Below are 25,638 nucleotides of genomic sequence, written 5' to 3' on the forward strand. Positions count from 1 at the left end.
AAGTCATTCTTAGGGATGGCTGAGTTTTGCTCTAAATATGTTCCTAATTTTGCGAGTGTCTCATTTAATATTCGCCAACTGTTAAAAAAGGGTGTGAAGTTTGAATGGTCTAAATCTTGTAATGAAGACTTCATGAATATCAAAAACGCTATTGCCCAAACCACTGCTCTACACAGTTTTGATCCATCTTTAGACAATGTAATTACTACTGATGCAAGTAACAAGGGTCTAGGAGCTGTTTTGGTGCAAATAAATGAGAAGGGGAAGGAAAATGTAATAGCCTATGCCTCAAGATCTCTTTCTCCTTGTGAGGAAAAGTATCCTATTATAGAAAGGGAGGCCTTAGCCTGTGCTTGGGCACTGGATCATTTCAAATCTTTCGTATGGGGTAAAATGTGTTTATTACGCAGTGACCACAAGCCATTGGTAAAAATTTTGACTACCGAAGGGGTTATCAATGCTTCTGCTCGCCTGGCTAGAATTTCTATGAGACTACAGAACTTCATTTACAAGATTGTTTATGTGCCGGGCAAAAGCAATGTCCTTGCAGATTTTCTATCAAGGATGCCTGTAATGCTAGAGGAGGTTGATAATAATGAGTGGAATGAATTACAAATAGCATATGTTCATGATGAAGGCCTGTCAGCTTTCAGCAAAGAAGAATGGAATAATGAGTATTTGCTTGATGAATGTTTACCAAAGGTAATTTCTTACACTATTGAAGGTTGGCCAGATAAAAAAGATATGTTGGACGATATGCTTAGACCTTTTTGGGAAGTCAGGTCTGAACTCTCTGTTGCTCACGAGACTTTATTAAGGGGCGAAAAAATAGTTCCTCCTGGTGGTTTGCGTGAAGGGATCATTGAACTTTGCCATGAGGGTCACCCCGGGATTGTGAGATCCAAATCTTTGGTAAAGAATTTATTCTGGTGGCCTGGTTGTGATTCTCAAATAGAAAAGATTGTTAGAGATTGTGTCATTTGTGCTTCTGCAGACAAAACCCTTCGTACCCTTCGCCCTCCTATGTTGGAGTGTTCTCCTCCTGAATCTACTTGGGAATCTGTCGCTGTGGATATTATGGGTCCTATTCAAGATCAAGATGGTGCTAATCGGTATTTGATAGTCATTATTGATTTGTTTTCGAAATGGCCGGTTGTTAAGGTTGTAGAGAGAGCAGATACTGATTCTGTTTTAAGTTTCTTGGATGAAACTTTTGTTACGGAGGGTATTCCTTCTTGCATTCTCACCGATAATGGTGTTCAATTCTTATCTGTTAAGGCAAAAAGATATTTCAGTAAACTTGGTATTAGACATAGAACCACTTCCCTCTATAATCCTAGTGGCAATGGAGTAGTAGAACGTTTTAACAGGGTTTTGAAAAATACTATTCAACTTTCCATTAGCAATAATTTGGATTGGCCAACTCAAGTTGGGAAAGTTGTTTGGAATTATCGTATTACTGTAAATGATTCAACTGGTGTTTCCCCATTTGTCTTAATGAAAGGTAGGAAACCACGTTCTAAAAGCATCCCTACTTGGTTGTTTTCTGGTGGAATTGAGCCTTACTCTAATGATCTGGTTAAAGCACGTTTGGTACAGGTCCATGACAAAAGTAAAAAGTATCACGATTTGAGACATGGATCTAAAGAGGTCAAGATAAGTATTGGTGATTGGATTCGAATTAAAAAACCTTTTAAGGTACAAAAAGGCGAATCTACTTTTTCTGAACCTTTTCAAGTAATGGAAGTTTTAAAGAATTCTGTTAAACTTAGCAATGGGAAAGTCTGGAATTTAAGTAGAGTTGCCAGATGTAGTCCTAATTGTACTTCTAATCCTGATCTCTCTAACAAATGGAAACCAGAAGATTTGGATATGGATGGTTCTAGTGGGAACAATGATTTGATTGACAATTCTGGAGCAGCGATTTGTTCTAGTTCGAGTGATATTCCTAGTGCAGTTGTTTCTGGTAGTGACAATTTAGATTCTTCTAGTAACATCCCTGAGGATTCTGTTGTCATTCCTATGGAAGATGGTTCTGTTACCTGTGAGGATCCTTCTCTCCGTCATTCTTCAAGGAAGAGGGTGGTTCCTCTGTGGCTTAAAGATTATATCACTAACAATAGTTAGAGGGGAAATCACAAACCATTTGTGTTGGTTTCTTTTTCATTCTGTTTGTGTTTTGTTTTAGTCTTATCCACTCATTGTATTTTCCGTGTTCTTTTATCTTTTTTATTTTTATTATTAGAAAGGGAGATGTGTTGTGTTGCTTACTTTATGCTCTGTTCCTTTAACATCACTCATTCTAGTTATGTCATCATTGATGTAGAATGTTATACATGTCATAGCTATGTGCATCCTTTGTATGTGTCAGTTATTCTTGAATGCTGATCTTGCTGGATTACTTGTACCATGCTCTTCGACTGAATAAAGGATCTTCCTTAATTATTGGACTAATCATCTTCATTTCAGAGGGCATCTTAGAGATGCCCCCTGAAAAACAAGCTAACTCGAGTGTCCTGGCTGAAAGGCTGCTCGCCAGCTGTCATCCCCAGACATGTTTCTGGACCCCTGGGTCGAGAGCCTCCTGCTCTTTGGGTCTGGAAACAAAGCACATCCAGGGCAGAGGAGCCAAGCCTCCTCCCCAGTATGGGCAAGGTCCACAAAGGGGAAGCTTCAAAGGCATGCCGCCTTTGTGAGCTGACCCAGCCATTTGCACGTTAGGAAGTGGTGCTTACCTGGTGGTTTTAAAATTGTCTCAAACCTGCCATTGCAGGTCTGTGTGTGCGCAACTGCACTTCTGCACAGGCTGACCTTTGTAAATCACTAGCCATCATGAGAGGACCTTTCTTTACTACAAGCACCCCTAGGTTACATCTTAAGGGGTGAAGAGAGTGGTAGGCGAAAGGCTGGGCAGGTACACATGTGTTCCCTGCCCAGGTAGTGAAGAATACCCATGTATGTTTTCACTACCTATGAGGTTTGCTCTTCCCATAGGTTAACATAGGGAATGGTTGAAATTAGTTCAAGCTGCAATAGTGGTTTGCAGTGGAGCAGCCTCATAATGTTTCCTCTCATTGGGTTCACAGTGACAACCCCTTCCTAGTGATAAAGGTGGTGTTGTCATTATTAGCTTAGAAATGCGGCTTCTAGAAAGTGGGCATTTCTCTGCTCTAACTTTTATGTGCCTTTCAGCTGGACTCCAGTCCACACTGGAGGCCCACATCTGGCACTCCCCAGCGACAGCTATAAAACATTGGGCATGCAACTGGAACAACTGATCTATTGCCATTTGCGGGCTTGGGTGGATAGATTGGAGGAAGAGGTTTTGACACCTGGGCTCGGGAGCCAGATCATGGCTCAACTAAAGATTAAAGATCTGCATTCCACTGCCTCATGGCAGGCAGGACTGAAATTTAGGGGAGACATCGGTGGTTCAAAGGGAGACCCTGTGAACCTCCACCAACTTCACAGTCACACAACAGTAGAACTAGTGGTGCCACACTTCTACCAGTATCAACACACAACAGACGTTGTGCCTTATTTCCAGGGAGGTACGGAATTTGCATCTCTTCTTTGTGTGCGACTGGAACGGTCTGGTGCAACCCGCATAAATGTGCACCTAACGCCGTGCCTGGATTGCCTAGGTGAGAGTATGATGGACGTGTATCTGACGAGGTGCCTACTTCTCCTGAGAGGCTCCCCAGCTTCATTCCCCATTACCAACTGTTGCCTGTTTGGCCCTCTTCGACCGGCCCCCGATGACATCATGTTGCCAGGTAATATTGACTGGCTCTGGCCTGGGTAGTGAGAGTGACTGACTGGGTCAATGGAATGCTTCAGAGAGAGAACGGAAGTGGGTCAAGAGACTGCGTGACCCACCTGTACTTCGCAGAACTGGGCTACTACCGGAAGGCCCTTCATGAACCCTTTTGAGTGACCGACTATTGCCCTCAGCCTGCTTCTGCCCCACATCCTGTGTATGAACCTCCAGAGTGGCTGCCAAGCCCCGATTTGACAACTACCGCCTAATTAGTCCTGCTACCTACCCCCACCTGCTCCCCTGCGACCCTGACTATGTGTGACTTCAGCCGCGTGCAGCCCTGGGGCGGGGGTGGGGGGTAGAATAGGATCTTTCACAAGACAGCATATTGTTGTTGTCATTCCAACATGGTTCTCATAGCCATTTTTTCCAAGAGTGATTTATGTCCCCAAATACGTGATGTTCATGTTGTGTTCATTATTATGTGTGAGTGAATATAAACTTTATTTACATACATCCGGTGTGAAGTCTCTTTTTTGATGCTCAGTGCATTTATTGTGAGTGAGTGCAGTGCCAATTCTTTACACATTGCCTCTGTGATAAGCCTGACTGCTCAGTGCCAAGCTACCCAAGGGTGAGCACAGGTTATACAGTGTGTGTAAACACCTGCCCCTGATGGGAGTGGTAGGTTCTGCCTGGGGCCTCGCCTTTGCCAACCAGAAAGTGCCAGTTTCAACATGCACACTCTGCGCCACCCTTCATGGACAGACCACTCCATCCAGACACCCAAGACCAGTTAAGTGAGTGAGCCACAACTTCCCAGGGGTTGCGCTCAATTTTATTTCACATCCAAAAACCCGAGAAAAGGTAAATGTGACTTTGTAGTTAACCCCTTCGATGCTGATGACGAGCTCAGCTCGTCATCAGCCACGGGGGGCGTGTGCGGATGACGAGCTCAGCTCGTCATCTAACGCGGCTTTTGCAAAAAAGCCGCGTAGCGCAAAAATCACTGCAGCAGCGATGCGGTTAAGAGTAGTAATAATTTGTTAGTTTATGTTATAAAACCCCTAGAAAGGCACTGAAAATAACAATGGTTAAAGTGGCGTTATAGTTATGTCTGGTAATAATCTAACTTTCCATAAAACAAATAATGAAAAAGTGAAAGTGCGGTTATAGTTAGATGAAAATGTCAGCTCACTAAACTAGAACTGGTAAATTTCAGTGTTTATTTTTTGTTTAAAACTATATATTTTAACTAGCTATAACTTGCACCCTGCCATGCAGTGCTAATGACCACACATATAAGTCTGAAAAACAACTGTGCACACACTGATTTCTGATGGAGATGGCCAAGTTGAATTGCTTCAGTTTAGAGCAGTTCGAGTATGTACCGTAGGAACTAAAAGATTATGGGTCAAGTGTAAAAGTGAGACACAAAAAGAAGAAGAGGTCTCCAAGTGCTAATGTCCATAGATGGCACCGCTACCCTAGAACCTGAAGTACAGAGTAAAAAATGATACTGCAGCAGTAACATTCATGCATAAACGAAGTAGACCACTACTGGTAAAATGATAAAGCATCTTTTGTGGTATGAGCAGTCAAGCAGCACTGTCCTACAGAGGTCAATATAGTACTGAAATCTATCAAGGCAAGAAGCCTTTGATCTGAGAGAAAAAGATGAATGTGTGTTATTGTCAATGGCACTGGTATCCAGTCTCATCTTACGTTGATCCAGCAGATCATAGCCAATTAGATAGTTTGGAAGAAACACTGGAATTCAATCGCTTTCACATTGAAAAGGCGGTCCTTGATTCAGCTTTGGTCCTAGGGTACTACACAGAACTGCGACCAGAACACAGCACCAGGTCCTCTTCATAACAAGGGGCAATACTGCTATTTGTGTTGAGTGTCAGCGGCATGATCGCAAATGTACTAAATAGCCACAGGTTTCAAAGTAGAATAAGCAAACATCGATACTGCTGTTGTACGTCTATCTGTACGATATTCTCTCTAAAACTAGTCACCCATTCTCCATTAGTACACATACCATGAAGTTAATAAACCGCCATTGGTACCACCTCTAGCTTGGCATGAGATATAGAAATATACTCAAGAAATAGGTGGATTTTCGAAGGATTTTCAACTGGTCAAGAACAGCACAGAGTACACACGAGCAGCACTTTTTTTACTTGAATGTTCATATCACACTGTGGCAATAAAGGTGGTTATCTGGGATTAATTTGGTTCCTATTTCTCCTTCAAAATTTGGATCAACGTTAGACCTTTCCAATCAATTGATGCCCAGTAGACCTGAGGAATGTGGCGTCTCCTCTGTTCTACAGTTATTCCTTTATATAAGTTTACATTTTTCTCATGGCATTCAAAGGTTACTACTGTATCTCAAATAGCACCCTCTTTTCCATTTTGCTCACCTGCAGTGTTTCCAGGGTCGCCTGGCTGTGTTCCATTTGTTCGGTCTCATGCACCACTTTACCAGCTATGTTCTTGTACAGCTTTGGTACAGCAGGAGGAACTTTCAGGTCCTGGCAGTGAGCAAGAAGCCTACCATTGAAAGAGAAACAAGCATAGTTAGCACCAATATCAATGATTTACTTACGAGGGAGTGGGCTGTGCATGGCGGACCCGATTTTATAGAAGAAATGAGCACAGACAAAGTGGTCCAGCACAGAAATAGGATTACTTATAAGGTCATAATTCAGGGTCAGAAACAAAATGAAGACTGATGCATGATATGTTGGGAAAACTAAACAATTCCCTGCTTAGCGGCAGTGAATGGATTGACACAGAAAGACCAACCGCTGCTCCAGTTCCATTCAGCAAACATAAATCAACATTTTAGTCCTTAGCAAACGTAACTAAACCAAAAGCCTCATTGGCCTTGAGTACTACTTCTTCACCCGCTTAACAAAAAACATGACATTGCGCATGTGTAGCCTCTTCTTCATCTTGCCACGGTCCACCCTTATTTTGCAACAATCCTCCTTGCAGGTGGCTCGCAGTTAAAAGTGCTCACATTGGTCTTGAAGACGATCCATGCCCTTCTCCTCCCTGTCCTACTGCCAGCATTTGCATCTACACAAACACCAGTGCACAGAATTTCCCTGACCATCACCTGTAGCCACCACCTTAAGGCTCGCTATTTAGCATCCTGTCTCAGAGCCATTTTCTCTCTCAGACCCTCGGCACCAGAACACTTTCCTCCTAGACCGGAGCGGACCGTCCTGGTGCAAAGCATTCAACAAGACTTCCCAGATCCTCTAATAGGATTCAACACGAGGGATGGTGGTTTCAGTACTGACTCACTCTACTAAGACAAGCTCTCTCAAGAGTGATGAACCACTCAGTGATATTGTCAACCTCAAAATATTTAGGGACTATCCCCTTTGAGGAGTTTGTAGTTTGCAGAATCTGCCTCCCTATTTATTATTTTGCTGCCACTAGAGATGGGTCCTAGGCCCATCTCAGCTCTTTTTTTTCCTATGGCTGGGAGTTTAACTTCTAGGGCTATCCTCTTGGCCAGTTTCTAAAGATCTGTGTCTACAGTGCCTGTTTCATCTGGGATACTACTGGGTCATTTCCACCAGAGGTGTTGCTATCTGAGGGGGTAGTGACAGAGTCGACCTCCTCCCCATCTATTTCTTCCTCCTCTTCTACTTCTTCCCCAGTGGAGGGAGCTTTGTTTGCCAGGGCCTGGACATTCTCTGTTGAAGATGGGCTTTGTTGGGTTTAGGACCCATGATGATGTTCCATGCTTTGCACAATGCTTTAAGTTGGGAAGCTTTAAGATGTGCATAGGGACCCAGGCTGAGTTCCTGGCTCATCTCTGCAGTCTCAGTCGTGGTGTTTAAAGTCTTCTCGGCAGGGTCATCTTCTTGCTTCTTAGGTCATCACAGATCTGAAGGCCAGGTCTGGGGTGCCACATAAATATTACATTTAGGAGGCATTTTAGGGGAGTAGCAGGTAGGGCCAATGGGCACCTCACCTAGGGTGATTACGCCCTTTATTATGCCACCCTCATGGGGAAGGGAGTATAAACCTTATCCTGATTGGAGGGGTCCCCCAATTCTCAAGATGGCGGGGACTAAAAGGTGTGCCTCAACACGCCTACCACCATCTTAGGGGTGGGGTTGGAAGAAGTGGGCACACCTATCTTTTTAAATTTTCCTGCCGGTTTTCCCACCCAAAGTGGGGGTGTAACCCAGGGGTGCCATCTGTTGCTAGCAGCAAAGGCTGGGTGGTTGCATTACAAAGGCTGCAGGCCTTTGAAGCGTCCCTCTTTGAGCATGGCCCACCCTGGGGGAGGAGGCAGGACACCTCTGTCCACGATGTGCATGGTTTCTGGTCCCATGAGAGCAGAGGCTTTCTACCAGGGGTCAAGAAACCCGCTGGTGGTGGCTAGCTGCCTACAGCCGGTCAGAAACCACACCAGAGTTGATAGGAGTTCAGGGGGCACCTCTGAGGTGCTCTCTGGGTACAGGGTACAATGAATCCCACTCTGGCATCATTGAAATGTGTAGTTTGGTACCAAACACTCCTGTATTCAGTGAAGCCATCATCTGCTGTGAAACTAGAGTTGTCGAGCTCCCAGCCCATGTACTCTCTGTGGCTTCACTGGCACTTACAATATTAGGAAATGGGACCCAATATTGTAGGGGCATATCTGCTCATGCCGATATGCATTCACCTGTAGTAAAGTGAACCCTGCCTTTAGGCTGTGAGACCTTCTAGAGGGGTGACTTACCTATGCTGTTCGGCAGTGCTAGCTGGCACGCACCCAGACAGGATGCCATGTTGACGCGGCAAGGGCAGTGGCATAGTCCAAGTGAGGGGGACTTTCCTTCTACACCCCCTCCCGTCAACTTCGCTCCTCCAACCAAGCCCTTGCTGCTGTACCTCGCATCAACAAAACCACCATGGGAGGAAGATCCTTCTCCTACCTGGCAGCTAAAACCTGGAACTCACTTCCCACTCACCTTCGCCTCACTCAGAACCACCTAGCATTCAGAATGCAACTTAAAACTTGGATATTCGATAAGTAATTCCCCTCCCTTCCTCTAGCGCCTTGAGACCCTCTGGGTATGTAGCGCGCTATATAAATTATTTGACTTTGACTTTGACTTTAGGTATGCAGAAGTACCAACTGTGAGTTTGTTTTAGGGAAGGAGCACTGGCACTGGGCACCCGGTTGGCAAGGACCCTGGGGAACCACATCAAAACCAGGCAATACATGGAGTGCTAACCATGCAAATGAGGGCCTTCCTCACAACAAGTTTATGCCAGTTACAAAGATGTAGTCTTAAAATGACAGACTTCCACACAGAACACATAATTGATCAGAAGTGTCTGAGGTACCAGGGCCTTTGATTCTTCTTCAGTAGGTCCACATGTTCCCACAAGTGAAGGAGGAGTAGAGCGCGTTCATCAAAGCACCCGAATGGAGGTTTGGAGTGAAATTTTTATTGGGCCAGATTTGAATAGAACTCAAACCCAAGCTTTGCTGTCACTGGACAGTTCCGCAGAGCCGCGGGGAGGCGAGATCGAGAAGAGCCAGTGTCATTGGCATATGTGTGACTATAGGCACCCTTCCCACCCGTTTTAAGGCTCATGGGGTAATATCTCCTTGGAGAACAAATTACAAAGTAGTATACCTATAGGGTATTGTATACTGAGCATGGTTGTTTGGCATGCTCACCACGTAGTAGTAACTACATGTATATACACTACTTATTTTAGATACTTTCTTTAGATACCTTATTGACATCGCTCTGTATTATACAGTGAGTGTAGAAGAGATCCTTTTGGTCCTGAAGAAGAAGCCAGGGGAGGGCTTCGAAACATGTTGACAGACATAGGAGGGACTGCTCACTGAGGCAATATACCTACAATCTAATCCCCACTTTTAACAATACCAGCTCACAGGAATATTAAAGTTTTTTGTCCATAGAGCCGGGCATTTTTTAATTCACCCTTTCACTCAGTCCTGACCCTTCTATTCGCATTCCTACACAACACATAGTCTTCGTTTTTCAAAAACAGTACTCCTTCGTAGTCGTAGTTCATAGCACGCCAGTCCCGCAGCGGGCGGGCGGGAGGACGCCTATGATGAAGCATGACACCAAGGGTCCTTTTGGTGTGTGAGGGGTATTTAAATAAAACTGAGTGCTTTCCACCACTGTAGGAAACGCGTGTAATCTGGTAGTACATCAACCTGAGGGTGTATCTTTATGTTTCTTTTACAGTTCTACATCTAGACACTAAATGAGCTGATGAATAGCTCAGATTTTCCAATAGACAATTCATTACTTAGTGCTTCGGATGAGATGATCAGTGGAATGAGCACATCCGAGTTTGAGAGCTTCTTAGAAGACCCAAAGCTCTTCCTTAGCTGACTCTGTGGCTGTCGGGATCCCAGCCTTGCAACGGTCTTGATTACTCTCACAAATCTGCCTACTAGCAGCTCTAGAAATTAGTCAAAAGCATTGGATGACTACCTAAAAGCATTCTCACTGAGCTCTGCCACCTTCATAATGGTCCCTTCCCAAGTGAAAAGTATTGACTGGAACATTAAAGTTTTGAAAGTAAAATATCGAAAAGAAGACTGCTGACCTCTGTGACTCAGGCAGATTCCACAGTTGGCTTTGTAGCCACTTTACCTGCCCCTTCCAGAATAGAAGGAAGTTTGCAGATAATCAGACCACCTGTACTAAGCTTTTTCATCGCAAACCTCTTACATGCACCCAAGGCACCTCCTTCATTTCTGACTTCAGCCTAGATCCGACAATTCGTTACATAAAAGCCGACCACCAATGCTTCTGTTTGTGCCATGATAACTTTTACAGGAAGTGGTTCACATAAACCTAAGAAAGATAATACATTTCCATTCCAAGAGAAGAAAAGCTTCCAAACTTTCAATAATACTGTTGAACTACAGCTCTGTATCCAATGTACACTTCTGATTGACAATGCACTACTGCCTGTACATTTGCATTATATATATTTTTTACATCTATTCACTGAAAGGATAAAATTGTGTACACTGACATAATCCAGCCTCAAAGACATGTGGCACTTACAATGTAGGTATACCTTAAGAAGTGAATTATTTAGGGTTATCAAGTTCAAATCTTTTTTATTGAACAATAACATAAATGATAGCAGCAGAAAGCATCAGTAGTTACACAATCATATTGGAGTGATGCCGTAATCAAGCATGGGTCAATACATATAAAACGATACATGAAATAAAGAAAAGTATATTAAACAAAAAAAAATAAACATCATTCCGGATCTGTAAAAGAGGTGATAATAAATAAACAATAATTCACCATCATTGCATTCTTACTGTTTTACACAATACCGTAGAGCCCTCCGGATCTGTAAAAGAGGTGATAATAAATAAACAATAATTCACCATCATTGCATTCTTACTGTTTTACACAATACCGTAGAGCCCTCCGGATCTGTAAAAGAGGTGATAATAAATAAACAATAATTCACCATCATTGCATTCTTATTGTTTTGCACAATACCGTAGAGCCCTCCATCCAAATCCAGCCACTTAATACCATGCATACTACGTCGTCCCTGCGCAGTATGTCTAAAGTTATTATGCCCATGAACATGGATCAACCCAGTATAGTTTGTGCAGTAGGCACCCCAAGGATTTACTAAGTATCGATTTCGTCAGGCAGCATCTCATGGTGGGTCAAAGGTGAAGGAGGCCTGATCTAAGGAGGACCATAGTTTTTTGCTGGTGACTTGCCATGGTGACGAGTGTAGAGCGGGATTGTCAGTGCCCCTAATGCAGGACAGCCACTCCTTCCAGGCATTGAAAGAGACCTCAGCCGCTGTTTTCCAATTGCATAGGACCACCTTGCATGCCAATGTTAGCAAGAGGTCCAGAAGCTGGCGGTCATGGTCTCCCTTTAATAGTGGGTCTACGGCTCCCAGGATAATGTAGATGAATTCCCTTGTGGGATGTATGGAAAATGTGTGTTCAATGTAGTCAAAGATTTTGGCCCAATATGTGTGAAGCATAGGACAATTAAATAACATGTGTGGGAGATCACCAACGTCCAATGAGCAGTTCCAGCATGTCGGTGTATCTCGCAGGCCAACCTTAAATAGTCGCTGTGGGGTCCAGAATGCCCTGTTGAGTATCATATACTTGGTCTGTGATAGTATCGGCGAGACCTTGTGTGTGAGTGCCGATGCATGTATCCTGACCAAGTCTATGTCTATACCAGTGTTATTTGGCTCTGCTTCCCATTTGATTTCATTACGTCTCATCGATTTGTTTGGTGTTGGTGCAAGTAGTTTATATATTTTTGAGACGAAATGCCCAGAGGATTGGAAGTGTGGGAGCATAGATTTTAGCCAAGGTGTCGCTAGTTTGAATGTTCGTGTGGACAGAGCTGACTTTAGCTTCAGGAAAGCGTAAAAGTCAATCGGTATTAGGGAGTGTCTAACCTGCAGAGTCGAGAAGGGCAATGGCATGCTATTCTCTTAGAGATCTGCAACCACATTAATACCTTTATCAGACCAGTGGTCCCATATGAGGGGCGAGCCGCTGATTTTAATTGATGGGTTGCACCATAGAGATGCAAAAGATGAATTGTGGATTTGCAGACCAGTCTTGTGAATGCGATCTATTCGCAACAGAGCTCTCTTGGTATTAAGCATGATGTATTTAGAATGCGTAAGGTGTGAGAGGTCCATTGTAAGTACAGCAGAAAGGGGGGCCTTGCCTATAATGGATTTCTCAATATCAATCCATAAAGGCGTATAGTTAGGGTTTTCGGCAAACCAGGAAGCTCCCTGATTACAGAGAAAGGCGGTCTGGTAATTTCTAAAATTGGGTAAACCTATACCCCCTTTGAGCTTTGGAAGTTGTAATTTTTTCATGGCAATTCTCGGTTTCTTCCCTTTCCACAGGAAGTCCGTGAATGACTTCTCTATTTTATGCAGAAAATCCTCCGAGAAGGTCATGGGGAGCATACACGCCATGTAATTTACCAAGGGACTGATCATCATTTTTAACGTTTCTGCTCTACCCCACCATGAGAGAAATTTCGGTGACCAACCATCTAATAGTTTTTGTATTTTTTTATAGAGTATCTCCTCATTGATTTTTAGGGTGGTTATCAAATCCCTCTCAAATTCCATACCCAAATATTTAAAACTCTTCGGCTGCCAGGTAAGTCCGGAGTCACCCAGGATGTTTTTGTCACACAGGTTGTTTAATGATTTCACTTCTGTTTTATCCTTATTCAGGGAGTATCCGGATACACCTGAGAATTCTTCGATTGTGGAGAGTAATGCTGGTATAGCTTTATCAGCTTTTTCACTCAAGACCAATACGTCGTCAGCGTAGGCCGTGAGTTTAATTGTGCAGTCTGCGAATCAAATTCCTGCAATGTCGGGATTTTCCCTTATATAGTACAGAAAGGGTTCAACTGCCAGGAGGAATAAGGACGGGGACAAGGGACAACCCTGCCTAGTGCCTTGCTCTAGACTAAAAGGGGAGGAAAAAGCACCACCAGCTCTTACCCTAGCGGAGGGACAGGCATAGAGGGTCATGACTAATTTAGTGAATAGAGGACCCAGGTCGAATTTGTGTAATACCGCATTCAAATATGTCCAGTCTACTTTATCGAACGCTTTCTCAGCGTCTAGTGTAATCGCTACAGTGGGTGTGGATAAGAACCTCGCCTTTTCAATAACGTAAGCCAGAATTCTAGTGTTATCACTCGATAGCCTGTTCTTCAGGAATCCCGCTTGTGATGGATGTATTAGGGACGGCAGAACCCTCTGGATGCGTCTTGCTAAAATCGAGGCCAGGAGCTTACAGTCTAAGTTTATCAGCGAGATAGGCCTGTAGTTTTTAGGGAGTTTAGAGTCTTTGCCTTCCTTGGGTATTACTGCAATTACGGCTTCAGCCATAGTTCCCTTAACCTCTCCTGTGGTACTAATTTCTTGAAAGACTTCTAATAGTGGAGCAGCGAGAACATGGGAGAAGGTCTTATAAAATGGCGCTGTATAGCCATCTGGGCCAGGGGCTTTCCCCTTTTTGAGGGATTTGATCGCGGTAATAACCTCTGATTCAGAGACCGGTTCGTTCAAGGACTCCCTTTCTGCGGCCGTAGGTGTTGGAAGTGTGCAATTTGAGAGGTACTTCTCCATTTTTCTCTGTCAACGTGTATGTTCCTAGCATAGAGTTTCTCATAAAAGTCTTTGAAAATGTTCGCAATCTTATTGGGATCAGAGCTAGGAGTGCCATTCTCATCTAGTAAGGAGGTAATGGTGTTTTTTTGAATTTTAAATTTAAGATATGTCGCTAGCCCCTTTCCTGCCTTATTAGAGTCACAGATTTTAAAACGCTTCCTCTTGTCCAGCCAGATACCCGCCTTCTCACTGATAAGTTTGTTATAGGTATATTTTCGGTTGGACAGTTCAATTAGATCTTCATGGTTTCTATCAATCAGGTATTTGCGCTGGAGTTTTGATATGTCCTCTTCTAATTTCAACAAGGCCGCGGTGCGGTTCTTATTAATTGCAGTGGATATTTTTATGATAAGTCCCCTTATGGTGGATTTTAGTGCCTCCCAACGAATGGTGTCTGAAGTGTCCCCTTTTTTGTTTGTCATTAAGAAATCTTTAATGGCTGTGTCAAGGGTTTCTTTATGTTTCGTGTCATTAAGAATAGCGTCGTTGAATCGCAACATAGACTGACGAGTAGTTGGTTTAACATTAGATAGTGCGAGAGAGACGCAGGAATGATCAGAGACTAATCTGGGAGCAATGTCCGCGTCCTCAACTCTGGCCACCGCATTTTTAGATATGAGTACGTAGTCAATTCTAGAGAACGAGTCATGTGGTGGGGAGTAGAAGGAATAGTCTCTACCATCAGGATGTAATAAGCGCCACGTGTCTACCATATGGAACCTATTGCACAGCTTCATGAACGCCTTATGGGCTCTGCCTGAGTGAAAGACGCATTTGGAGTCTCTGTCTAGTATCGGGTCATTATGGAAGATTGAAATCGCCCGCCAAAATATGAACTGCCGTGTCGGGGATGGAGTTGATCTGTTTCGTGAGGCCTAGCCAGAAAGATGGGTCGTGTGTATTCGGGGCATATATTGTCGTAATAAAGAATTCAGTGTCATCTTTGAGTAGTTTCGCCGAAATCAATCTACCTTTCGTGTCTGTTGTAGAGGAGATCACCTCCACATTTGCATTTTTGGCCACTAACATCACCACCCCATTTGTTTTAGAGATTGCTTCAGAGCCTATCACTTCGGTGTAGTATTTGTTGCGCAGTGTGTGAAATTGCTTTGCTTCTAGTTTTGTTTCCTGCAACAGGGCTATATCTCCACGTTGCCTACGTAGATAATCTGGCGTTTAACCGGTTGGTTAAGGCCTTTCACGTTCAACGATAATATTCTAAGGTTAGCTATAGTTGTTGTCCCTATTGGAGTATCTATAACAGGAGCCCTCAATTATACAGCATCTGATATTGTCTCATAACACATCTATATGCATAAGGATTAGGTCGTAAAGAGAGCCCTATACCTTTGACAATACCGGCAGTATCATATTTTGTATTGATTGCAGGGTTAGCACAATATGCAGGAAATTGAAGGACTGAATGTAAGCTTCGGAATGCAATGTGGTACAGTGGATGCAAGCTAGGATGCAAGATGGAAAAAACAAAGCAAAACAATATACAAAATGCGAAAACAATCCCCCCCTCACCCTTACAAACCTCCCTCCACCTTCCTCCCTCACCCACAACCCATCCCTCCCTCCCCAGTAGTAGAAAAAGAACATGGCGACTCGGGAATGACGACCTCGAGACCGCCTCCAAACAGCTTACTCATAACTATTAATCCTTGGGGCTGCAACCCCAGTCTAGAGAAAAAAGAACCAGGCATGTAGGCAACGATAAACAACAATGGTGCCATAACATTGAGTTCAGCAGTATTCACTACAGTAGAAAGATATAGCATAGTACGTTTTTGAGGCTCAAGAACAATAGCATGGCAGCCTAGATACAACTTTTAAAACAAGCACTTAAGAAACCGTTCCGACACAGTTCCGGGTATTAGAGGATTCGCTAGCAGAGGGCCCAAAAGGTTCGTAGAACATTATAGGACAGAACAGAACAGAACAGGCCGCCAGGTGAGTAGAATTTAATTGGGCATTGAACAAATCTAGTCGTGGCAGTTAACCATGTAACAATATCGGTCAAGAGACCCTCGTGCTGAGCTCAGGTCAGATTAGGTACTTTTATGAGGAGTCAGGAACATGAGAGAAAAAGCTCATCCTAGGCCAGTGGAAGAGGCTCCTTGTTGAGTTGAAGGGGAGACTTCCATGGTGCCATCTCCTTGATTGAACAGGTGTTGTCGCAATTTTCGTGGGTCAGAGAACACATGAGTCACACCTTGTATTGTTACACTAAACTTTGTTGGACCAATAAAACCATACATGTGACCAAGTGACTTCAATTGAGGTCTCAATGCAAGTTAGGGTTTTCGGCAAACCAGAAAGCTCCCCGTTTACAGAGAAAGGCGGTCTGGTAATTTCTAAAATTGGGTAAACCTATACCCCCTTTGAGCTTTGGAAGTTGTAATTTTTTCATGGCAATTCTCGGTTTCTTCCCTTTCCACAGGAAGTCCGTGAATGACTTCTCTATTTTATGCAGAAAATCCTCCGAGAAGGTCAAGGGGAGCATACACGCCATGTAATTTACCAAGGGACTGATCATCATTTTTAACGTTTCTGCTCTACCCCACCATGAGAGAAATTTCGGTGACCAACCATCTAATAGTTTTTGTATTTTTTTATAGAGTATCTCCTCATTGATTTTTAGGGTGGTTATCAAATCCCTCTCAAATTCCATACCCAAATATTTAAAACTCTTCGGCTGCCAGGTAAGTCCGGAGTCGCCCAGGATGTTTTTGTCACACAGGTTGTTTAATGATTTCACTTCTGTTTTATCCTTATTCAGGGAGTATCCGGATACACCTGAGAATTCTTCGATTGTGGAGAGTAATGCTGGTATAGCTTTATCAGCTTTTTCACTCAAGACCAATACGTCGTCAGCGTAGGCCGTGAGTTTAATTGTGCAGTCTGCGAATCGAATTCCTGCAATGTCGGGATTTTCCCTTATATAGTACAGAAAGGGTTCAATTGCCAGGAGGAATAAGGACGGGGACAAGGGACAACCCTGCCTAGTGCCTTGCTCTAGACTAAAAGGGGAGGAAAAAGCACCACCAGCTCTTACCCTAGCGGAGGGACAGGCATAGAGGGACATGACTAATTTAGTGAATAGAGGACCCAGGTCGAATTTGTGTAATACCGCATTCAAATATGTCCAGTCTACTTTATCGAACGCTTTCTCAGCGTCTAATGTAATCGCTACAGTGGGTGTGGATAAGAACCTCGCCTTTTCTATAACGTGAGCCAGAATTCTAGTGTTATCACTCGATAGCCTGTTCTTCAGGAATCCCGCTTGTGATGGATGTATTAGGGACGGCAGAACCCTCTGGATGCGTCTTGCTAAAATCGAGGCCAGGAGCTTACAGTCTAAGTTTATCAGCGAGATTGGCCTGTAGTTTTTAGGGAGTTTAGAGTCTTTGCCTTCCTTGGGTATTACTGCAATTACGGCTTCAGCCATAGTTCCCTTAACCTCTCCTGTGGTACTAATTTCTTGAAAGACTTCTAATAGTGGAGCAGCGAGAACATGGGCGAAGGTCTTATAAAATGGTGCTGTATAGCCATCTGGGCCAGGGGCTTTCCCCTTTTTGAGGGATTTGATCGCGGTAATAACCTCTGATTCAGAGACCGGTTCGTTCAAGGACTCCCTTTCTGCGGCCGTAGGTGTTGGAAGTGTGCAATTTGAGAGGTACTTCTCCATTTTTTCTCTGTCAACGTGTATGTTCCTAGCATAGAGTTTCTCATAAAAGTCTTTGAAAATGTTCGCAATCTTATTGGGATCAGAGCTAGGAGTGCCATTCTCATCTAGTAAGGAGGTAATGGTGTTTTTTTGAATTTTAAATTTAAGATATGTCGCTAGCCCCTTTCCTGCCTTATTAGAGTCACAGATTTTAAAACGCTTCCTCTTGTCCAGCCAGATACCCGCCTTCTCACTGATAAGTTTGTTATAGGTATATTTTCGGTTGGACAGTTCAATTAGATCTTCATGGTTTCTACCAATCAGGTATTTGCGCTGGAGTTTTGAGATGTCCTCTTCTAATTTCAACAAGGCCGCGGTGCGGTTCTTATTAATTGCAGTGGATATTTTTATGATAAGTCCCCTTATGGTGGATTTTAGTGCCTCCCAACGAATGGTGTCTGAAGTGTTCCCTTTTTTGTTTGTCATTAAGAAATCTTTAATGGCGGTGTCAAGGGTTTCTTTGTGTTTCGTGTCATTAAGAATAGCGTCGTTGAATCGCCACATAGACTGACGAGTAGTTGGGTTAACATTAGATAGTGTGAGAGAGACGCAGGAATGATCAGAGACTAATCTGGGAGCAATGTTCGCGTCCTCAACTCTGGCCACCACATTTTTAGATATGAGTACGTAGTCAATTCTCGAGAACGAGTCATGTGGTGGGGAGTAGAAGGAATAGTCTCTACCATCAGGATGTAATAAGCGCCACGTGTCTACCATATGGAACCTATTGCACAGCTTCATGAACGCCTTATGGGCTCTGCCTGAGTGAAAGACGCATTTGGAGTCTCTGTCTAGTATCGGGTCATTATGGAAGATTGAAATCGCCCGCCAAAATATGAACTGCCGTGTCGGGGATGGAGTTGATCTGTTTCGTGAGGCCTAGCCAGAAAGATGGGTCGTGTGTATTCGGGGCATATATTGTCGTAATAAAGAATTCAGTGTCATCTTTGAGTAGTTTCGCCGAAATCAATCTACCTTTCGTGTCTGTTGTAGAGGAGATCACCTCCACATTTGCATTTTTGGCCACTAACATCACCACCCCATTTTTTTTAGAGATTGCTTCAGAGCCTATCACTTCGGTGTAGTATTTGTTGCGCAGTGTGTGAAATTGCTTCACTTCTAGTTTTGTTTCCTGCAACAGGGCTATATCTCCACGTTGCCTACGTAGATAATCAAGTATCTTCTGGCGTTTAACCGGTTGGTTGAGGCCTTTCACGTTCAACGATAATATTCTAAGGTTAGCTATAGTTGTTGTCCCTATTGGAGTATCTATAACAGGAGCCCTCAATTATACAGCATCTGATATTGTCTCATAACACATCTATATGCATAAGGATTAGGTCGTAAAGAGAGCCCTATACCTTTGACAATACCGGCAGTATCATATTTTGTATTGATTGCAGGGTTAGCACAATATGCAGGAAATTGAAGGACTGAATGTAAGCTTCGGAATGCAATGTGGTACAGTGGATGCAAGCTAGGATGCAAGATGGAAAAAACAAAGCAAAACAATATACAAAATGCGAAAACAATCCCCCCCTCACCCTTACAAACCTCCCTCCACCTTCCTCCCTCACCCACAACCCATCCCTCCCTCCCCAGTAGTAGAAAAAGAACATGGCGACTCGGGAATGACGACCTCGAGACCGCCTCCAAACAGCTTACTCATAACTATTAATCCTTGGGGCTGCAACCCCAGTCTAGAGAAAAAAGAACCAGGCATGTAGGCAACGATAAACAACAATGGTGCCATAACATTGAGTTCAGCAGAATTCACTACAGTAGAAAGATATAGCATAGTACGTTTTTGAGGCTCAAGAACAATAGCATGGCAGCCTAGATACAACTTTTAAAACAAGCACTTAAGAAACCGTTCCGACACAGTTCCGGGTATTAGAGGATTCGCTAGCAGAGGGCCCAAAAGGTTCGTAGAACATTATAGGACAGAACAGAACAGAACAGGCCGCCAGGTGAGTAGAATTTAATTGGGCATTGAACAAATCTAGTCGTGGCAGTTAACCATGTAACAATATCGGTCAAGAGACCCTCGTGCTGAGCTCAGGTCAGATTAGGTACTTTTATGAGGAGTCAGGAACATGAGAGAAAAAGCTCATCCTAGGCCAGTGGAAGAGGCTCCTTGTTGAGTTGAAGGGGAGACTTCCATGGTGCCATCTCCTTGATTGAACAGGTGTTGTCGCAATTTTCGTGGGTCAGAGAACACATGAGTCACACCTTGTATTGTTACACTAAACTTTGTTGGACCAATAAAACCATACATGTGACCAAGTGACTTCAATTGAGGTCTCAATGCAAGTTAGGGTTTTCGGCAAACCAGAAAGCTCCCCGTTTACAGAGAAAGGCGGTCTGGTAATTTCTAAAATTGGGTAAACCTATACCCCCTTTGAGCTTTGGAAGTTGTAATTTTTTCATGGCAATTCTCGGTTTCTTCCCTTTCCACAGGAAGTCCGTGAATGACTTCTCTATTTTATGCAGAAAATCCTCCGAGAAGGTCAAGGGGAGCATACACGCCATGTAATTTACCAAGGGACTGATCATCATTTTTAACGTTTCTGCTCTACCCCACCATGAGAGAAATTTCGGTGACCAACCATCTAATAGTTTTTGTATTTTTTTATAGAGTATCTCCTCATTGATTTTTAGGGTGGTTATCAAATCCCTCTCAAATTCCATACCCAAATATTTAAAACTCTTCGGCTGCCAGGTAAGTCCGGAGTCGCCCAGGATGTTTTTGTCACACAGGTTGTTTAATGATTTCACTTCTGTTTTATCCTTATTCAGGGAGTATCCGGATACACCTGAGAATTCTTCGATTGTGGAGAGTAATGCTGGTATAGCTTTATCAGCTTTTTCACTCAAGACCAATACGTCGTCAGCGTAGGCCGTGAGTTTAATTGTGCAGTCTGCGAATCGAATTCCTGCAATGTCGGGATTTTCCCTTATATAGTACAGAAAGGGTTCAATTGCCAGGAGGAATAAGGACGGGGACAAGGGACAACCCTGCCTAGTGCCTTGCTCTAGACTAAAAGGGGAGGAAAAAGCACCACCAGCTCTTACCCTAGCGGAGGGACAGGCATAGAGGGACATGACTAATTTAGTGAATAGAGGACCCAGGTCGAATTTGTGTAATACCGCATTCAAATATGTCCAGTCTACTTTATCGAACGCTTTCTCAGCGTCTAATGTAATCGCTACAGTGGGTGTGGATAAGAACCTCGCCTTTTCTATAACGTGAGCCAGAATTCTAGTGTTATCACTCGATAGCCTGTTCTTCAGGAATCCCGCTTGTGATGGATGTATTAGGGACGGCAGAACCCTCTGGATGCGTCTTGCTAAAATCGAGGCCAGGAGCTTACAGTCTAAGTTTATCAGCGAGATTGGCCTGTAGTTTTTAGGGAGTTTAGAGTCTTTGCCTTCCTTGGGTATTACTGCAATTACGGCTTCAGCCATAGTTCCCTTAACCTCTCCTGTGGTACTAATTTCTTGAAAGACTTCTAATAGTGGAGCAGCGAGAACATGGGCGAAGGTCTTATAAAATGGTGCTGTATAGCCATCTGGGCCAGGGGCTTTCCCCTTTTTGAGGGATTTGATCGCGGTAATAACCTCTGATTCAGAGACCGGTTCGTTCAAGGACTCCCTTTCTGCGGCCGTAGGTGTTGGAAGTGTGCAATTTGAGAGGTACTTCTCCATTTTTTCTCTGTCAACGTGTATGTTCCTAGCATAGAGTTTCTCATAAAAGTCTTTGAAAATGTTCGCAATCTTATTGGGATCAGAGCTAGGAGTGCCATTCTCATCTAGTAAGGAGGTAATGGTGTTTTTTTGAATTTTAAATTTAAGATATGTCGCTAGCCCCTTTCCTGCCTTATTAGAGTCACAGATTTTAAAACGCTTCCTCTTGTCCAGCCAGATACCCGCCTTCTCACTGATAAGTTTGTTATAGGTATATTTTCGGTTGGACAGTTCAATTAGATCTTCATGGTTTCTACCAATCAGGTATTTGCGCTGGAGTTTTGAGATGTCCTCTTCTAATTTCAACAAGGCCGCGGTGCGGTTCTTATTAATTGCAGTGGATATTTTTATGATAAGTCCCCTTATGGTGGATTTTAGTGCCTCCCAACGAATGGTGTCTGAAGTGTTCCCTTTTTTGTTTGTCATTAAGAAATCTTTAATGGCGGTGTCAAGGGTTTCTTTGTGTTTCGTGTCATTAAGAATAGCGTCGTTGAATCGCCACATAGACTGACGAGTAGTTGGGTTAACATTAGATAGTGTGAGAGAGACGCAGGAATGATCAGAGACTAATCTGGGAGCAATGTTCGCGTCCTCAACTCTGGCCACCACATTTTTAGATATGAGTACGTAGTCAATTCTCGAGAACGAGTCATGTGGTGGGGAGTAGAAGGAATAGTCTCTACCATCAGGATGTAATAAGCGCCACGTGTCTACCATATGGAACCTATTGCACAGCTTCATGAACGCCTTATGGGCTCTGCCTGAGTGAAAGACGCATTTGGAGTCTCTGTCTAGTATCGGGTCATTATGGAAGATTGAAATCGCCCGCCAAAATATGAACTGCCGTGTCGGGGATGGAGTTGATCTGTTTCGTGAGGCCTAGCCAGAAAGATGGGTCGTGTGTATTCGGGGCATATATTGTCGTAATAAAGAATTCAGTGTCATCTTTGAGTAGTTTCGCCGAAATCAATCTACCTTTCGTGTCTGTTGTAGAGGAGATCACCTCCACATTTGCATTTTTGGCCACTAACATCACCACCCCATTTTTTTTAGAGATTGCTTCAGAGCCTATCACTTCGGTGTAGTATTTGTTGCGCAGTGTGTGAAATTGCTTCACTTCTAGTTTTGTTTCCTGCAACAGGGCTATATCTCCACGTTGCCTACGTAGATAATCAAGTATCTTCTGGCGTTTAACCGGTTGGTTGAGGCCTTTCACGTTCAACGATAATATTCTAAGGTTAGCTATAGTTGTTGTCCCTATTGGAGTATCTATAACAGGAGCCCTCAATTATACAGCATCTGATATTGTCTCATAACACATCTATATGCATAAGGATTAGGTCGTAAAGAGAGCCCTATACCTTTGACAATACCGGCAGTATCATATTTTGTATTGATTGCAGGGTTAGCACAATATGCAGGAAATTGAAGGACTGAATGTAAGCTTCGGAATGCAATGTGGTACAGTGGATGCAAGCTAGGATGCAAGATGGAAAAAACAAAGCAAAACAATATACAAAATGCGAAAACAATCCCCCCCTCACCCTTACAAACCTCCCTCCACCTTCCTCCCTCACCCACAACCCATCCCTCCCTCCCCAGTAGTAGAAAAAGAACATGGCGACTCGGGAATGACGACCTCGAGACCGCCTCCAAACAGCTTACTCATAACTATTAATCCTTGGGGCTGCAACCCCAGTCTAGAGAAAAAAGAACCAGGCATGTAGGCAACGATAAACAACAATGGTGCCATAACATTGAGTTCAGCAGAATTCACTACAGTAGAAAGATATAGCATAGTACGTTTTTGAGGCTCAAGAACAATAGCATGGCAGCCTAGATACAACTTTTAAAACAAGCACTTAAGAAACCGTTCCGACACAGTTCCGGGTATTAGAGGATTCGCTAGCAGAGGGCCCAAAAGGTTCGTAGAACATTATAGGACAGAACAGAACAGAACAGGCCGCCAGGTGAGTAGAATTTAATTGGGCATTGAACAAATCTAGTCGTGGCAGTTAACCATGTAACAATATCGGTCAAGAGACCCTCGTGCTGAGCTCAGGTCAGATTAGGTACTTTTATGAGGAGTCAGGAACATGAGAGAAAAAGCTCATCCTAGGCCAGTGGAAGAGGCTCCTTGTTGAGTTGAAGGGGAGACTTCCATGGTGCCATCTCCTTGATTGAACAGGTGTTGTCGCAATTTTCGTGGGTCAGAGAACACATGAGTCACACCTTGTATAGTTACTCTAAACTTTGTTGGACCAATAAAACCATACATGTGACCAAGTGACTTCAGTTGAGGTCTCAATGCAAGGAAGGCTTTCCTGATTTCCATAGTTTCCTTACTGAAATCGTGTGAGATGAAGATTTTGTGACTCTTCCATAGCACATGGTTATGTTTGCGAACAAAGGTAAGTATCTGCTCTGTGTGCTGGTACCTCAGTGGTTTGCACACAATCGCTCTTGGGCCCTTCTGTTCCTTAGAGATTCGTCCCGGTACTCTATGTGCTCTATCGAACTCCAGTGGCTGAGTGAAGGTTAGATTTGTAGCCTGTGTGAACCACTGCTCGAGGAAGGGTATGCATGAGTCATGGGATTCTTCTGATTTTTCCAGCATACCAAAAATTCTTAGGTTCCCCCTTCTGTTTCTGTCTTCCAATTCCGCAACTTTCCTCACAAGATGGTCCGAACATAAGGAGCGATTCTTGATAGCTCCACAGGTTTTATTTTCAAAGTCTTCCAATTTACTTATCCTGCTCTCGGACTCCGTTAGTCTCGAGTTGATGTCTTTGATATCCTGGCGGATTGCAACAACCTCATCTTTGGTGGATTTGGCCAAGTCTCTAACTTCTTCCAGCCTGCTCAGAATTGTATCCATAGCTTCTGCCATTCCTTTATTCCCTTTGACTGGTGTCGGTGGGCTAGATTTCAGGCGTTTAGAAGTTACACCATTGTCCTTGTCCCCCATTCTTTAATCGTGTGCAGCGATTTGTTGTGGTATTACCTTGATGTTCGCCAAACTCACAGCGCTGAGACTGAGTTGTGTTGTGACAGTGCAGGGCAGCACTTTAGACACTTCTCCCACTTTAGTCCGGTGGTCGTGAGTAGTGAAAGTGATTTATTTGATGGGAAGTTATGTATGCATTGACAACCTATAAGCTGCATTCCCCCTCATGAACACTCATCGGCAGGCGCCGCCATTTTGTACAATGCTTATGTTGCCCCTTGTAAATATCGGTCGCAAAAAGTCGTTACAAAGGTTCAATCAGCATAACACACCATGCTACAGTTTTGTCTACATGTAGATGTTCCCAGGTCACCAGATTCCTAATGTCTTTAAATCTGCCCCGACAGTAAAACACAAGGCAGGCTCTGTGGGTGCTTATAGCAGTTGACGAGCACTTAATTTGTTCTTATGAATGCTTGCAGCGTTATTTTCAAAACTGTGCTTGAACGGGAGGTTTAATTGCCTGCACACAGTTCCCCATATTCATACCATAGGCCACATGGCGTCAGAGCGCAGGGTGATTCAAGCGCGATGTCAGATGTGCTGGGGAGCCGTCATTTCAAAACAGTTAATTCTTGCCCTCTAACAAATGCTACTTAGAAACGTTATGTTCACAAATGAGCCGTACGGGAGATTTTAATCGTTTGTCCCCACTCCTCCTAATCAAAAACATAGGCACAATTCCAGCTACGGCAACAGAGCAGCAGAGTGACCTAGTTGCGATGTCAAGCGCGATGTCAGACGCGCTGAGGAGCCGACATTTCAAGCCGCCATTTCAAAGAATTAATTCCGGCAAGTCCGTTTGCACTCGGTGGTTTGGCGTGGAGAAGAGACAATTCGAGAGTCGACAGAATACATATGCCCATCATTATATTATTATTTAGGGTTATCAAAAGAAAAAAGCCTAACCCAATTTTTTAACCAGGGGACATAAAGACAATATTGAATTAAAATAGCACTTATCTTCTCCACAGTAGCCTTCGAAACAAGAATATGCCCACTGGAGATCTGCTCACAGAGTACTTGCTCAAGCGATTTGATCAGAGTTCTTGGGTCCAAGCAAGTAATTCCTCTCCAAAAATTAAGTTAATAACTTGGCATTTAATGCAGTGCCCATTAACAGAGATATGCCATTTTAAGGCCATG

General features: G+C 43.6%; 1 protein-coding gene across 3 annotated transcripts in view; it reads right to left on the reverse strand.

Annotated features, from left to right (window-relative positions):
* CENPQ (centromere protein Q) overlaps positions 1–25,638 on the reverse strand; it is a 142,494-nt gene that overhangs the window by 38,207 nt on the left and 78,649 nt on the right. For all 3 annotated transcript variants that reach the window (XM_086952231.1, XM_086952229.1, XM_086952230.1), the window contains exon 7: positions 6,193–6,322. In XM_086952231.1, coding sequence (XP_086808357.1) covers positions 6,193–6,322 — 130 coding nt within the window. The remainder of the gene's footprint in view (positions 1–6,192; positions 6,323–25,638) is intronic.

This window comes from Lissotriton vulgaris, chromosome 1_1, assembly GCF_964263255.1.
Source record: "Lissotriton vulgaris chromosome 1_1, aLisVul1.2, whole genome shotgun sequence".
In the NCBI taxonomy this organism is placed as follows: Eukaryota; Metazoa; Chordata; class Amphibia; order Caudata; family Salamandridae; genus Lissotriton; species Lissotriton vulgaris.